This window comes from Drosophila bipectinata, chromosome 2L, assembly GCF_030179905.1.
Source record: "Drosophila bipectinata strain 14024-0381.07 chromosome 2L, DbipHiC1v2, whole genome shotgun sequence".
NCBI classification, from domain to species: Eukaryota; Metazoa; Arthropoda; class Insecta; order Diptera; family Drosophilidae; genus Drosophila; species Drosophila bipectinata.
The window spans coordinates 2,374,634-2,391,827 of NC_091736.1; the positions used below are offsets into that span (position 1 = coordinate 2,374,634).

The 17,194-nt window shown below is 43.8% G+C and overlaps 1 protein-coding gene across 1 annotated transcript; it reads right to left on the reverse strand.

The window, feature by feature from the left end:
* Nucleotides 1-552: 552 nt before the first annotated feature.
* Oatp30B (Organic anion transporting polypeptide 30B) lies at nt 553-17,130 on the reverse strand. Its single transcript, XM_017250132.3, has 9 exons — nt 16,823-17,130; nt 14,712-14,878; nt 5,905-6,131; nt 4,048-5,027; nt 3,143-3,988; nt 2,672-3,086; nt 2,457-2,608; nt 2,267-2,396; nt 553-2,202 (listed from the first exon to the last, which is right to left on the reverse strand). The coding sequence occupies exons 3-9, from the start codon at nt 6,051-6,053 to the stop codon at nt 1,338-1,340; spliced, it is 3,537 nt and encodes a 1,178-aa protein (XP_017105621.2). The 5' UTR covers nt 6,054-6,131; nt 14,712-14,878; nt 16,823-17,130; the 3' UTR covers nt 553-1,337.
* Nucleotides 17,131-17,194: the final 64 nt, after the last annotated feature.

Genomic DNA, 17,194 nt, shown 5'->3' on the forward strand with positions numbered 1-17,194 from the left:
TTTTTTTTTTTTAATTAAACAACCATATTTTTTTGTTTGTCTATTACAATAGATTATTTATTTTTTGTTTTTGTTTCAGGAGTCTCATTGTTTTCATTTTATACATCATCTTAATTAGTTGATTTTCAATATTTTCTCTAAGTAAAAATATGTACTCTTAATCGTATTCTTTTCGCATACAATATATATATATAATTATATATATCTAATGTGAGTTTTCTGCACCTAAGACTCACATGCTGCCACGTAGCCTGTTTTTAAAATCGTTCTTCAATAATATATATATGTATATATAAGTTATGTTTCAGACACACCTATCTCGATACGAACTCTAGGCTAGTCTTAGGTACTTATCAATGTAGAATTGTATATTTATATATATTTATTTATTTATATGGATGTATCTAAAAGTGCAGGGGGAGCAGTCGGCATCCTACACCTTTACTAGTACACGTGGCTGGCTGGTGTAAACATAGACTTAGTTTAAACCTTTTAATTAACTTAGTTATATTCTTGCATCGCTTAAGGCTACATAGGGAAATGAACTGGATTGCACTTCCATCTGTGTGTATATTTAATTGATATTTTTTTAAGGCATTATCGCATTTAAAGTACATCATTCGGTTTTAAAATCTAAGCTAGACTTGCGGTTAAAACAGGGAATTAAGGAATTTTTTATTTAAAACTAGTCCGTGTCTACTTTTCTCATTCGAACCCTTCTCTCTCGGCTTGAGGACTTTTCCCCAAAGATTCTCTAAATTCTCTAAATGTATTGCATAAGAATTTCATTTCAGCGTGTTTCAAGTTCCTTCTATCCTCCTCTCCAGACCTTGTCGTTTTCAATAATTTTTTAGTGTTTTATTTTATTTTGTTGTTGTTGTATACTCACACATTGTTTCACAGCACAATTTCCATTGACAATTGTTTATATGTTCGGATCATTCGGATCATTATTCCCCCATATGCTATTCTCCCTGGCCAGTTCTCAGTTCCCAGTCTCACATCGAAACCGAGATTGCCGAGAACAGTGAAACACATCCTCCTACCTACACGCCTGTTCCTACTCCTGGGTCGGCACTCCTCCTCTATAAAATACATTACAAAATATGCCTATCACAACGATCTACGTCTATCCTACAATACGCTACTAGTGGCCTACTAGGATATCCCTAATCTAACGCCTGGCTAACTGAAAACTGTCGGGAATTCGTGTTCGTGTTCAAAGAACTTCTATTTTGGATGAGAGTCTACAGGTAGATCTGAACACTCGGTCCGTAAGTACAATGAGCAGCATCCCACACATCCTAGCTTAAAGCTACGCGACATTACACTAAGCACTAAGCACAGTTGGAGCGCTCCTCCTCCTCGTCGTCATTGTCGTTGATGAGTTCGTTTCGGTCGTCGTCTATCTGGATCTTGTGATGCGACGAATTCCGAGTGTGCAGAGAATGCGGATGAGCATGCGATGCACTGGCGGGAACAGTCTCCGGCAGTATCTGGTAGTTCAGATCCTTCGAGTTTGTGCGCCGATGGCGCAGCACACTGAGACCCGCACCCGTGGCAGTGGCGTCCATTGCTGTGGCTTGTCCAGCGCTGGTGTTCGACGCCGTTCCACTGGGAATTTTGGTGTTCAAGTCCTTGGAGTTGTTTCGCGAATGACCACGAGAGCCACTGCCCCCCGATTCCATCTCATTCGAATTCTTCAGCTTTCCCGAATCGGACACCACGTTCTTCAGGACATTGACGTTCTTCTTGGGATTGTGATGGGCGTGGGGATGACGCAGGAAGTCCGCATCGAACCGGATGTTGTTGGGCATGTATATCTGGTCGTAGCTGTGATTCCGCGAGTGCTTCTTCACAAAGTGTCCACATCCGGTGGTGAGCTCGTCATCGTCGTCCTCCTCGGCGCAGTCCTGCGGTCGCAACTGGTTCTGAATGTATCGGATGGGCTGGCTGGAATCGTGCAGATCCGTCGAGTGGTTCCGGGTGTGGGCCTGGAACTTCTTGAGATTCTTGTATTTGTTGCTGGCCCCGGCCTCCTGGCCGGCGGCGTCTGCCGGGCCACTCGACGAGCCGTGGTCCCGGGCAAAGCTCTTGATCATCTTGACGTCGCAGGAGGCGCTGCGGAAGTGCTTCTTCGACTTGGTCTGCGGCTGGTTGCAGGTGTTTGTGGGGGTCACCACATGGCCGCACTTGTCATAGCTGGGGGGGATTATCAAAGAGAGTTAGGGGCTACCTTTAAATAGGTACCTTCATCCATACTAACCAGTAGTCCATTTGCATGGTGCGGGAATCGTTGCGGGAGTGGCGGAGGATCTCTGTGGGTATAATCAGTTCTCCTCCGCTTCCAACAAGGGTTGTGGGTGGTTCCGCACCAGAACGCTTCTCCTCGAATACTAAGATGAATAGGATTATTTTATGAACCCTTCTATATCTCAAGAGGATTAGAAACCTACATTTATCTAGGCTTATGATGGATCCAATGATGGGATCGCTGGCATTCAGGGGCTTCATCTTCTCCAGCTGCTTGCGCCTTCGCACCAGCCACCAGTCCACAATGAAGATGAACAGAGCTATCAGCTTGACAGTGGCACACAGGCCCACATATCTGGAAAAGATCCATCAAATAGTTAAGATCCTCTCTTATATAAACCCTATATCCGTATCATACTTGTATCGGAACTTCTCAATGTCGTAGATGAGACAGCGGCCGCCCTTCTCGCCGCAGGACGACTTCCACAGCAAGCACGTGGAGTCGATGAGGTTGCCGAAGAGTATGGGGGCTGGGATGTAGCCAAAGAGCCGGAATATAACGAACTGCATGCCCAGGGCGAAGGAGCGCTCCTCCTCGGACACCGATCGCAGGACAATCATCAGCAGGGGCATCTGCGTGGAGGCCACCACGAACGTCATGAAGAAGAGCAGGATGAGGAAGGGGTAGATGGTGCGGCAGGGCGTCGCACAAGGACCGGCAGTGGCCACTGGCACCACCGTCACCTCGGCAAAGTCCTCGTTGGCACTGAGCGCCTGGGCCTGGCTGCCACCAGCGCCCCGGTACAGGCTGCTCGAGATGTTGGCGTGAACACCTGGAGGGAGGACAAAGGATTAGTAAAAAGGATTGGAGACTCAAGGATCCACTCACATGCACAATTGGTATAGTTGGAGCTGGAGGAGAAGGCCGTGCAGCCGGCGTGGCAGGGACTGAAGTAGGTGAGACCGTTGTTGCCGCACACCGGCTCCACCTCGCTGGTGAGGCACTCGCATCCAAAGTTGCAGGCGGCGGTTAGGTTCACCTGGAAGGGTTCTATGGTCGCGCCGGGCTTGTTGCTGGTGTAGTAGGGAATGGTGGTGCCGGCCATCTTGAGGTTGTCGCATCCGAGGAAGAACAGCATGGCGTAGCAGGCCAGGCAGATCACGTTGGTGATCAGGACGAACTGCACCGCGCCCTTGGGCTTCAGCTGGAATCGCTTGAGGATGCAGCCGCCCAGGAAGATGCCAATGCAGGCACCCGGCACCGCAATGGAGCCCGTGAAGATGTTGGCCTGGCTCTTGCCCAAGCTGAACTGCGTCTCCAGATACTTGGGCAGGAAGACCACGAATCCCGAGACGATCATCAGTTCCATGCAGGCTCCCAGGCAGGTCACTATGTAGACGGGATTCTTGACCAGCCGCAGCATCGACTGCGGTATGTCCTTGATGTCCTTGCCGTAGCCAGTGTCCACCTTGGGCGGCGGCTGGGTCTGGTCCTCCTTGCTGGTCACCGCCACGATCTCCACCTTCTTCACCTTTCCCATCTCATCGGTGGCCACAGTGGCTCCGGAATTGTTGGGCAGCGCCGGCTGCACCACACTGCTCTTGCGGATCTTCTTTTTCTCGCCGGCCAGGACCTTGGGGAAGGAGAAGAACGGCACGGCCACCACCAGCAGGACGACGCCGCAGAGCAGGAAACCGCCCCACCACATCCCCACCCATCGCCGGTCGCCAGGAGCTGCAATGAAAGGCAGGTTATTATGAGGATGACCTCTGCTAGGAGCCAGGAATACTCACTGATGGATATGATGGTGGAGGACAGGGAGTCCATGTGGAAGGAGAGCAGGTAGGCGCCCAGCAGGAAGCCCACCACCGGCCCAAAGGCCCCCATGCTGTACATGAAGCCGATGTACATCGAGGAGCTCTCGGTGCGCACGTGGTCGTCCACGTAGGTGGTGCCCAGGGTGAAGAGCGGGCTGCCGCCGCAGCCGAGGAGCAGCTGGGCCAGGACGAAGAGCAGAACCGGGCCCGTGGTGGAGGCCTTGCCCTCCAGGCAGTTGTCCTCGCGGAGAGTGTGCGGCGCCAGCGGCTGGTTGGACAGGCCGCTGGAGAGTCGGCCCAGGTCCATGTCCTGGTCCCGTACCAGAGCACTCTTGCAGATGTTGTCGCTGCTCTTGTTCTTGATGGCAATCCCGGGATTGGGCTCCCCCGTGAAATGCGGCACCATGAACACCAGCGACCCAATGCCCATGATCACCGCCCCGATGCCAATCCAGACGGGGATGTGCCGCCGGCTGCCCAGGTAGCTGACAAAGATCACCGTGATGACGTTGCCGATCTCGTAGCTGGAGGCGATCAGGCCCGAGTAGCTGGAGGGGATCTCGAAGCGCTTCTCGATGGTGGTGATCACCGAGTTGATGTACCCCGAGCTGAGGGCCTGCTGCATCATCACCAGCAGGGAGAGCAGCAGGACGAAGATCTTGATGCGGGCGAACCTCTGGATGCCATACGGCCGGCAGTTGAGGATTCCGCAGTCACCCGACCGGAACTGCTCCTCGTCAAAGTCCTCCTCCGGATCCTGCACCGGACACTTGCCCGCCGACGCCTGCCGGCTGTGGCACTTGACCATCACACTATCCGGTCCTACTACTCCTGTCTGAGCCACCGCATCCCCGGCCAGGTGGTGGTCCTGGTCGAGGGCCGCATCTATGCTGCTGTCGTCGCCGCTGTTCGTCTCCGAGTAGAGGCCGGTCATCTGGTACATCGATTCCTGCCGCCTGCAAGAGAGATTCATCAGCACGAGGGATGTGACTGGCTCTGGCTCTACACATGGTAGCCGAACCCCACAGCCAAAGCCAAAGCCAAGGCCAAGGCTCAACTTGGTCAGATTTAACAAAACTTTCAAAAAAAAAAAAAATATAAACAAACATTAACAGATGGTGATTAAGTCGGCTAGGAAGACCCGATGGGCTGGCCAGTCCAGTTTAGGAGGAGGGAACTAGTGGTCCTAGTCCTTTGGATCCATCTTGAATGGCCATAAGCCTCGTCCTTGCTGTCAGGACCTCTAACGGCGGCCTAGAACTTGGCGATGGTCGGTCCAAGGACGCCCCAGGCCGAGGACGACCCGGCCTCCCATTCAATGTCAACCACTCTGGGCTCTGGGCCAACTACCCTGCCACCACTCCCTCTCCCTTACTTGGCTTGGCTATAGCTCCTCTTTGGAGTTCCTTCGGCTGGCAGTGCACGCGGAGGACTGCGGATGGAGTGGAGCGCAGGCTTCCAGCTCACGTGCTCGCTGCCCCGGGACTTGTTTGTCACGCTTCCTATTTCCTTGGGTCTATATGGTTAAGGAGTGGGGGTCTCCGAGCTCTAAGAACTGGAGGCCAGGGGGCTAGGCCTTTGAATATTTCAAACTTGACCGACTCATCGTAATCGACTGTTATCGATTGGCTCTGACGGTGGGGGAAGGCACTGCAGTCTTGTGAATTATTAAGCCTATTGGGGGGCACCACCACCACCCTGCCACCCCCTACACCCCACACCCCACCACCCCCCTCACAATCTAATTATTGGTATTTGGAGTATCGGCAAATAATACTTCCAAGGCGAGCAAGTGTCGAATTATGTAAATAGGAGTAGCACCGATTTCCTCACCTGTGACCTTTGCGATGTGTCGTGCCGGCATCGTTGCCGGCGGTGCCTGTTCCCGCAGCTGATGGTGCTGCTCCTGCTCCACCCACCTCGGACTCCTGTTCGAAGGATGGATTCGTATACTGTTCGATGTGCTTGCCCGACGACGACATCGTCAACCATTTAACCCAGCTGGCAGCTGGCGGTGGAATTGTGAACTGCGCTCCAATCGATCAGCTCTGCGGCATATCCTGCAATATATAGAACATATATTAGGAGGTGGTTGGAGGTTAGGAGGGCTTGGCCAATGGCCCCGCGGGAGTGTCATTAGGGAATTTCTCGCCCACACACACAAGTCCGTCCCCAGTTGATGACGCCGACAATTACTTCCTGAAACGCTCGCCCCATTGCCACACTAATTGTGGCCCCAAACAGAAGAGTCATTGCAACTCGGGCGGAAACGTGGGGCAGGATAATTACGGAAGGCGCCATCAAGCTCCTCGCTCTTCGTCCTTCGTCCTGCTGACTGGCTGGCTGCATGAGAAGGATGCTTGCTGACGCCGTCTTCTATTAAAAGCTTTTCTCTACATGCTGGTACTCTAGAGCCTGCCAGCCTGCCAGTCTGATGGTCATATGTGTGAGGCCTTACATCCTTACATCCATGAGATGCAATGTATCTGAGAGACTAAAACAGAGATTCTTTACTCTGGTAGTAGCTTTAGTAGCTCCTATTACTAATCTAAAGACTTAAATCCATACCTTTTCCATCAAAGTATCTTAAAGATTGAAAGAAACCCCTCCAATAGCCATCCTCATAACCCATTTGGGTATCTATTCCCTTGAGATACGACCATAGGCATCATCCCTCAAAGAAGGGCTCTAGAAACCTGCCATTCCATCTTTGAGATACAAAAAGATTCCCGCCTGAGAGCTGGCAGTTGGCTTTTCCTAATGGGCCACCCAAGCTGGCAAAGACCAGCAGACCACGCCACTTGAACACGCCCCCCGCCCCCCGTCACACGCCCAGGAAAAGTATATCGATTGCCTCGAGAGCCTCAAAAGGAAATATGAAAATCAGCCAACTAATTGAGGATTTTCCGAGAAGCTATGGAGGCAGATAGACGGCCGCTTAAGTTTGATTTAGTGGCTTGTATTAGTGTCCTAGTACCAGCACTTCTGGTCTCTCCACTGGCCAGTTAATCAATTTATCCAGCCATCCCAGGGAGATGCCCTCCAGTGGTGACCCACAAATGGCTCTGGCTTATTGCTTCCATGTTCCACATTTTGAAATATTGTATCTTTTGGTGTCACAGATGCTGCAGCTGCCCCCTCGGCTGGAAATGATGATGAAAGAGGCCACTTTTTTGGCCGATTGCCAAACAGGAAAGTACCCTAGCCCCCCACCAGAGATCAGAGGCTCTCCAGTGATGCAATTCTTGAATAACACACCTCCCTAATTGGAGCACAATCGGAAGTGTTTTCGTGTCTATCAGAACATCGAAAAATGTATACATTTCCGCGATGTAATCCATTTCCCACAAAAAGCGTATTATTTTTTGTTGGAATCTCGCATGAGTTGCACAATGCGATGTAATTAAAGGGCAACAAGGCCCTCGAATATGAGTGGTTGCATAACCTGACATGGTTCATCTCTGGCTGGAAGAAGGCAGCTGTCCAGGAGTCGAACCTGCTGCGGTGAAAGCGGCCACAGAAGCCATCAAATTGAGGCAAGTTTGCATTTTTTGAATCTCAAAATTAATGATGGACAGGTGGCCAGTTGTATAAATTCCATTAAGAGGGAAGGGATAAAATGGGTTAATGGATTATGAAAAAAGATAAACCATTTTATTTCAGACAGTCTTTTGATTAAAACAGAAGAAAGATTTATATAATTCTACAGAAGTGGGAGAGAGTTTTTCATTGAAACTTGGTTAGGAATCCCTGGGGATTCTAAACTAAAAGTTTAAATCTATATTTAGTTATTTTCCCATTAAATCTCCCCCAGGAATCCCTGAGGAAAACAAAGAACAAAGAGTTCAAAGCCGTATTTAAAATTGGGAAAGTACAATTACACATAATTAATATTTCATTAAATCTCTCTATTTAATCTTTAAGGATACTAATACTTAAAATTCAACATTAAATATTAGAAAGTATGATAATAGGTATTTTTATATCGAATCTTCTTCATACAAAAATTAAACTCTAAAGACACTACTTTTATTATTCTTTCCTTTAAATCTTATCACGGATTCCCTAAGGAAACTAAACTAAAAGATTAAATCAATATTGAACACTAACTAGGTATAATCATAATTATTTTATCATAATTTTATTAAATCGAATCAAAAGTTCAAATCAATATTAAGGAAGTATTTTTATTATTTTCTCTTAGATCTCATCGAGGAACCCCTAAGGAAACTAGACCTATAGTTGAAACTCCTTAATGAATTTTAAAAAAATACAATACTACGCTGCATTCCAATAAATCTCTTCAACAAAGTCCTATAGATACTGAATTCAAATCAAAATAAAACATTTAATATACGGAAATTACAGTACTAATTATTCTTCTACCCTTTTTTTATTTAATATAAATTTTTCCATTCAATCCTTTTTCCCTTAATATTTTCCTTAAGTATATCTCAGGAATTCCTAAGGAAACTCAATTAAGAGTTTAAATTATTGTATATTATTCATGATAATATTATTAATATTATTATTTGTACTTATAGCATTTTTATAGTTTTTATAGTATTGTATATTAAATAAGTACAATACTAATTATTTTTCCCTGCTGTTTCTACTGAATCTGTCTATATACCTAATGAATCCTCAAGATAAATAAACTATTGATATTATTATTCTAAATAAATAATCAGAATAATTTAGTAAATTTATTTTTACCGCAAATTTTCCCAACCAGAGCCACAAATGACAAAAATCTCCCATTCAGAAACCGTAACAGGTTGATTTTCATTCACAGAACGCTTCAAGTGACTTTTTATAGTACACCTTGTGGCTAGATCTTGATGGCTTTGCCGATCACGCCCTCAGGGGGTTATTCCGCCGGCCATGAAGATGCAGATCACGCACCAGTCTGGGTTCCTAATCGCCCCATGGGTCTACGGAGTCCGGATCTTTCTCCAAGTAATCTCTCAGTCTTTGTCTCGTGGTCTTCCATGAGAACATTGAACTCCACCGCAATGGCTGATGTAATTAAATGAGACAATGAACAATTCCGGTGACAATCAACAAGTGCGAACTGAAAACTGAAAAACCGAAAGCTGGAAAGATTTATTTCATGCGATTCTTGGCCAAAATGGTAAAGGTCAATGGAGGCTAGGTCGCGGGGCGGGTTAGAGGCGGGCTCTTGGCCAAAATACCTGTCGTAGCCAAATACGGAAACCTGTCCAGTTGGCGAGATTTCGGCTGGATGGATGGATGTGTCATTTCTTAGTCACTGCTCTCCGCTACCCGTCTCTCTCTATCACTGGCTTGCCATCTCTCTTGTTTCTCCTCATTGAGTTCATTTTTAGAATTTTAATGGCAATTTTGGAAGAACAATCAAAAGTATAAGGAAAGTGAATACAATAGCCGGGCCATATAAGCTCTGAAAGTGCATATCTGTATGCAGCTACAGGCTACAACACAACCCAACAGATACAGATACATATATACAGATACAGATACAGATACACAACAGGAAGTGAAGTTTACAAAACAAGTTTTTTTTTGTGAGCGCGGTTTCTTTGCTAATTTTTGTTGTCAGTAGATACTCGTACTGGTAGATACTCGTACTTGTAGATACTCGTACTGGCAGATAAAAAGATACAAAAACACTTTCTCGGGCTGAAAGCTTTAGTAACTAATTAGGAAAGAATTACTGATAAGAACTACTATATAAGGAGGCTCCAAGATAAGGTCTCCGAGGAACAAAGACTAGTGCCTCTTGGAGGGCCATATAGGGCCTGGGAGATAAGACTGCGGGCATCATAATTGTATCTCTCAGGCCCAATTACTCAACTTTTATATAATAAATAAGATAAACTAGAAGACTGCGTTTCAGTTCTTGTTTAAACAGCTGTTTCTTACCTCAACTTTGATAGGAAGACTCTTCAAGGTTAAGAACTCCAAGACATTAAGGCTATTTTATGGCCAAAATTATTTAAAAAACTATATTAATTTATAAGAAATAATATAATATGCTCTATAGCTCGTCTCCAAGTGAGATCTCTAGCCAGAACGAGAGTCTCGCAGTGATAAGCCGCATTTCGCATTCAATTATTCTGATTCTCGGGATGTGAGATTATTCAGAGGCTTGACCCTCTGACCTACATTCCAGCTACATACTTTTTATATAATATTTTTTGTTTACTATTTGAGACTCTGACGAATTTATTGACGCAGTTAACCAGCCAGGGAAACAGATTCTAGAGTTACTGGAAATATGTACCTTCCCCTTTTTGTGAATCTCTACCTCTACAGGCACTCTCGAGTTTCCAAAGCCCACCCCTCGATTGTAATTATTTGGCTTTTGGAATTTCGAAAAAAACTCGTTTTAAGCTCTTTGTTTTAAATTACTTGGCATGGCTTCCGTGGAGAACTGGAGAACTGGAGCCACCCACCCAGATGGCCCGTGAAGCAAATCGGTGTGTGAGTTAGATGGAGTGGATCGGATTACAAGCCCCTGTTCCCAGTTGGAGCAACGGAGTGCCAAATAATCCTCTTAGTCAGCTTTCAGTTCAGTTGAGTTTTTTGGAACGAAAAGTATCTGTATCTAGAGTTGTATATCTGTATCTGTATCTGCAGCTGTAACTGGGACTGAGACTGAGACTGCCACTTAATTGCAAAAGTCACATGTCACCGAACCGAGTGGCGGTCTGGGAGGGTGCATTAATTCATGGCCCAAGATCTCATCCAAAAGTGTGCTGGCCCCTCTGGCTGATTCATTCTGAGTCTCTGCTGATCTTACAGGCCTTTGTCTTGCTGACCTCGTTTGGCCCTGATCAATTGAGAGTATCTGCAAGATACCAAGATACTATTTAATCACCGATTTTAGCTCAAGAGTTCTTGTCTCTCTCCAAGTGGGTGTGTTTCTGCAAACCGGTATCTGCATCTGTGACTCCATCACCCGTTCGACCAGCTTACCCGTGAAGGCCATACTTTGAGGTAAATAGAAAGACATGGTTAAGTCTCCAGATAAGAATATTATACAACCTTACCCTTGAGGGGATAAATCATAAACCAAATAGACTGAAAAACAACCACTTCAATAATGGCCATAAAACAACTGTCTTTAGATACTTTCCATCTGGGCCCTGACGTCACATCCTCTTGGATAATAGCTCTAGATCTAGTAGAGTCTAAAGCTAAACCTGAAGCAGCTGATAAAATAAGAGACGCAACCGCCTGGGAAATGAATATATGGCCCTCGGTAGTCAGAAGTAAACAAAAACCCAGTTATTAAGGCAAACTTTAAGCTGAAATCAGTACCCAGTTGGGAAGTTTTGGGAATTATAAAGATGGGAAATAATTAAAATGGCAGTCCAGATGTCTACATTTCAAAGATAAACAAGATTTATGGATATATGGCCTATATATTATAGAATATCTGGACTCAAAAACCAGAAAAAAGGAGTATATGAGTTTGTGAAACCAACAAAATCCAAAAACCTGGCCAGAATCAGTTACCAATAGGCTGCCGGGTCGATGTCGCAGTTCGATCGCCAAAAATAACTCATACGCCGTGTGGACCCAACAATGTCGTGGGAGGGGCGACTTGGCAACGCGTGCCCCAAACGATTAAAAATAAAAAAAAGGCAGCCATGGCCGCAGTGTCTTCTAAATGTTTACACAAGAATCGGAAATGAGCTGATAATGAAAGAAAATCATCCCAGACCCCAACTAGCCCCATCTAGCCCCATCTAGATAGATCGGATTAGCTTCTCCTCCAAGATGTTTCAAGTCTGTGGCTTTGTTTGTTTGTTTCTCGTTTTGTTTGTTTAGCTTGGAACTTCATCTTTTCAGCTGACGAGGGATTACTCTCCAAAAACAAAGAAACTAGAGGCCTTATGAGTTCCATTCTATGAATATTAAAAATCTTTCGTTTCTAATTTCCAAAAAAAAGAAAAAGAAAGTGATTCAAGTTTTTTTTTTTTTAAATTCAGACCACATAGCCCTGGAACTCTTTTATAAAAATTTTTATCAAAAAAAAAAACTTGAAATGCATTCCATGGAGAGGAAAATTGAACTAAACTCTAATTGGCGTGTGTGCAGGGCACAACAAACACACAACACACACACATTACTATAGGAACTGACCTAAAAACGCCAACATGCGACAAAAAATAACAACAGGAAAAGTTTAAAAAAAAAAACAAAATTAAATAAATAGGTGAGTGAATGAATGAATGAGGGAGTGAGTTAGTGAGTGAATGGGTGGCCCTAAATCTCATACAAAAAAGGCATTTGTTGTTATTTGTTGTTGTTTTTTTTACTAAAATTTACTAAAATGGTTTTGTGGCTGAGCCCCCCCCCCATCAAAAATTTTCGTACAATTCCCGATTTCTTTAGCTTGGCTTTGTTTTAAAAAATAAAAAAAAATCGCGCTTTCTCCCCGCCTGAGAATGAGAAACGAAAACAAAAGTCGAGTGACGAATATGAGAAACTTTATTTTCAGACTCGATTTCAGACTCGTAAAGCCCTCAGATCTATAATAAAATCAGGAACTAAAAAAAGGGGGGGAACCTGCCAAGATGTAAACACCATTTGTTTAGCACTTTGTGTGTTTCGTTTTTTTTTACGACTTTTTAATTGCCACTTTGAGTTTGAAATTCTCAGAGCTACTCAGTTTGGGGTAATGGGTAATGGGGTATATTTCCACTTAGGAAGCCCTGCCTAAATAAATATTGGCAGAAAAACTACTTCTTTAAGACTGTTTTCTGCTGACTTTTGAGGCTAAAAGTTAATTAAAATTAAACAGAGAACCCATTTTCACAGCAAAATTAATCAATTTTGAAGTACTTTGAATTATATAACGAAAGCACACCATCGACCAACCTCCTCTTGCTATAGAGATTATGAAAACATTTCCGCCTATGACTTTTAAATGAAATTAAATTCAATGCTCGCTTAAAGGCGTAATTAGACAGTGGTATGGTGGTATGTACATATGTATTATAGTATATATGTATATGAAAACTCATTCAGCGATTACACAAAAAGCCAAAGCAGAGCCAAACATTTCACCGGCAAAGATAAAAATAAAGACACAAATCCAATACCACAGACAGCACATCGAACAAAGGCAATAAACCAAGGTAGTGGCTATATAGAGTCGGGGGTATAGTGGTACTGGTATTGGAAAAATAAAATGAAAAGTTTTAACGGCTGTGACTTCCAACCCGTGTGGAAATCAATCAAGAAGAGGCAGCAGCGAAACAGTAAAGATTCTTTAGAAAATCTAGTTTAAATGGGGCTTGACTAATTTAAGAGGTTTTAACTTTCGATTTCAATGATTGAAATTCAATGATAGATTGTTTTTCTAAAAAATTTTTAAGAATTTAAGAAGAATTCAAGATTAAGAAGAACTTTTAAACAAGATTTTTATCATAATATTAAACGAAATAAAGTGCAAAACTATGTAATACCCGGTAATCTTCTCTTAGACGTTCAAGGATCTTTGAATATACCTCTTAAATGCTTTACTCTCTCCTTAAATGCACTAACTACTCTTGAACAACGAGTAGGAGTACCGGGTATAGCTTCAATAACCTTTACTCTTCTACTTCTCTCTTCATTTACAGAAGAACAGATTCTACAAAGCTTCAAAGAGTAGATTTCTAAAATAAAATAACATTGTATACTCTTTTTGGATTTGAAACAAGCCAGTGGGGAAATCTAATAAAATAGTCTTAAACTCTACAAGTACCGGGTATAACTACAATAAACTTAACTCTTCTACTTTTCTCTTCGCTTACAGAATAACAGATTCTACGAAGTTTCAAGGAATAGATTCCTAAACTAACATTTTATTGCATACTTTTTGGGGCTTTGGAAGAAACCAGTAGAAAGTTAGAATAAAATATTCTATTGTAGTATAATATTAGATATTACCTTATGGGAAAGGAAGGAAGATACCTTATCTCTTTTTTAGATAACATCGTACACAACTTGAATACATTCTTAACCTCTACAAGTACCGGGTATAACTATAGGAGATAACACCTTCTCTCTCTCTCTTAGATAACACTCTCTTAAACTCTCCAAGTTTAACTTACAGCTCCCATATCTCGTATCCCTTATCATATTCCTGCCCCAAATCATAGACTTTTAAGAGCAAAAGTTCAATGCCCCCTCCTCGTTGAGAAACAAAAGTTCTCCTATCGAAAAGTCCTTAAATCCCTGACGTTTTAATCGATTTTCCCACATTTTTCGCCAATTGGAAAAGTTATCCCTCTCGTTCCTCCTCACCCCCGCCCCCCTTTGGACAGCCAACGTGTTCCAACTGCAGTCTCAGCTTTTGGAGCTTTGTTTTTCAACTTTGATTGATATTGTGTGACACATTTGGCGATTCAATTTCAATTTTCGACACAGTTACTGTTGCGTTTTAGGTTTTTTGGCGTTTTCGGCGTTTCCCTGCCGTTGTCTGCTGTTTTCGGGCCGCAAAAAAATGTCACGTAACATCCCATCTGGCCCATTGAAATGCTAACGACATGATTTTTCCCAGCTATTCCCCAGTCATGTGTGTGGGAAGTTCATCGAGGTACATAGTTGGCAAAAAACTCGATGACGGCTGTAGACTGAAAAAAAATGATGGAGAGACTCACCGTCACCTGGCTTTCCTTGCGGCTGGACTTTGTTTTTCCTCCTTTGAGATTCTTTAGATCATTTATTCGCGGTTTTTTTAAGGATTTTATTTAGTTTGGTAACACTGAAGATTTTAAGAGATTCCTGAAGTGTTTTTGGCAATGATTTTTCACATTTTTTTGTTACTCTGAAAAGAAAAAACCAATAAGTTACTAATGGAACATCCTTCTCCTTGAAGTACAAGGAAATATAGAGCTCTCTTTGTGCCTTCTCAAGCCTCTCTTGTGAACATCTGAAGCCTTTTTCGCTCTGTAAGTGTCCTCGCAGGTAAATCTTAGCCTCTCTTCATGCCATCTGGAGCCTTTTTCGCTCTCTCTGTGCCTCGTCAAGTGATCTAAGACTCTCTTGTAAACATCTGAAACCTTTTTCCTCTCTCTCTGTGTCCTTTCAGGTGTTTTAAAGCTCTCTTGTAAACTTAAGGAGCTTTTATCCCCCTGTGAGTGTCCTCTTAGGTGATCTAAGCTTCTCTTTAAACCATCTGCATCCTTTTTCCCCTCTCTTTGTGTCCTCTCAGGTGATCATAGCCTCTCTTGTAAACCCTGCAGCCCTTTCCCCTCTCTCTCTGCTTCTTCCCAGGTGATCTAAGCCTCTCTTGCAACCATCTGGAGCCTCTCTCGCTTCACTGAACCAGACCGAGGGGGGGGGAGAGGAAGTAAAATGGATGGCGCTGAACCGGTTTACCTTTTCTTAATGAACCCCCAATAGAGAGTGGAGCGGAGTGGAGCTCTTTGATTTAAACACCGTTAGAAAGAGAGCACGCTCGATTATGTTTATACCTTATTGTTGTTGTTTTTGTTGGTTTTTTACTCTACTCTACTCTGCCTTGTGTTACGTGCAAAGATTTGGCAAGCCAGCAGCAGCTAATTGGGGCTACAGCCAGCAAAAGGGAAACAAAGAGAGAGAGAGAGAGAGAGGTGTTTTGTGGGGAGAGAGTCAGCCAAGCGCGAGAAATGGAACGAATATTGGAATTACACAGCAAGGTGTAAAGGCAAGACAATCTTTGAAATACATAGACCAAGAAAAAGATACAAATGTATCTTAAGGGTTTAAAACTAAGTCCTTTGACTTGAGACTTTCGAAATTAGATCTATTTTAAATATACAATGATTGTAACTAATGCTTTCCAGTCTCTTATTATCTTTGATATCTGATATCTTATGGATACACTGTATTTCAAATGAAAACATTTGGTTTCTTCAAGGCCCCTTGGTGGTGCATGTTTTCCTTAAAACCCTCTATAGAAAGTCTCGTTTCTTTGTTGAACTAATTTCAAATCAAAATTTGTCACAGTTGCGATAATTCCGATCGGGGAGTTAGTTGTTGGGAAACCTGTTTCGTATTTTTGTTTATAGCTTCGAGGAGGTAATGTTCCAAAGTAGCTGAATCATAGCCATGTGTACAGAATCTCATTGATTATTTATCGGCATTGGTTGGAAGAATATGATTTTGCCATTAGCACAGGTCTGCAAATCATTCCCCAATTGTCAAAAATCACACAAGGCAAGTATATAGCATGTAGTACACTATATATACTACTATATAGCTTTTTGTCAATTGTACTTGGCATGCGTTATTTTTGTTGGTTTTATGAGTTGCGTCGGTCTGGCAATGAACGATTATGCAAAAATAAATCAATTGAAAAGCAACAACGAGGAAAACTCAAGAAAATGCCACAAAGGAAACCTCAGTGGGGGAGCCCAGAGAGCAAGAGAGAGAGGTGGGGATGGTGGGGGGTGGAGGCTTCGGAATCTGTAACAAGTGCCTTTTCGAAGGAAAGAAAACAGGGTGTCCGCCAGAGCCATCTCTCTGGGCCATCTATTCAAAATTGGTGTTTCTATGGCACTAGACTGGCCATTTGGCAGGTTTTTCCATAATTTATTAGTGCATTTATGAATATTACACCTGGGAGAAGCCACCCTATCTCCACCTTTCCCAGATTTCTAGAGCGCGACGAGTCGGGGCCGCAGGAGGCCAGCCAGGAAAGTGGGAGGTGGGGGGGTCGAGACAGAACAGATGTCCACACACATGGCCAGGAGAGAGGTAAGAGTACCTTGCTTTTATATCTGCTCACATTTGTTTCTCCGAGGTAGTGTTGCACTCCTGGCCCCCAAAAAGGACTCTTCGCAATTGCACTGTTATCACTTTTGTTTTGGATGGGTTTACTGACCCCTAATTGCACGTTATTTTTTCTGATTATGACTTTGGTTTTGGATCACACCAACACACACACATACACACACACACGGGCCGCCAAATCCGCGCGATTCTACTATTCCAGGCAGCGCAAAATCAATTCAACACCTCTTCTCTGGCCAACACACAAAAACAAAGGTAGCCGAATCACTCCGACGCAAGTCTCGACATTTCGGTTTGTTGTTGTCGTTTGTAGAGGTGGAGAAACATCGATAGGTCTAGATGTTAGAACTATCGATATATGTTTTCT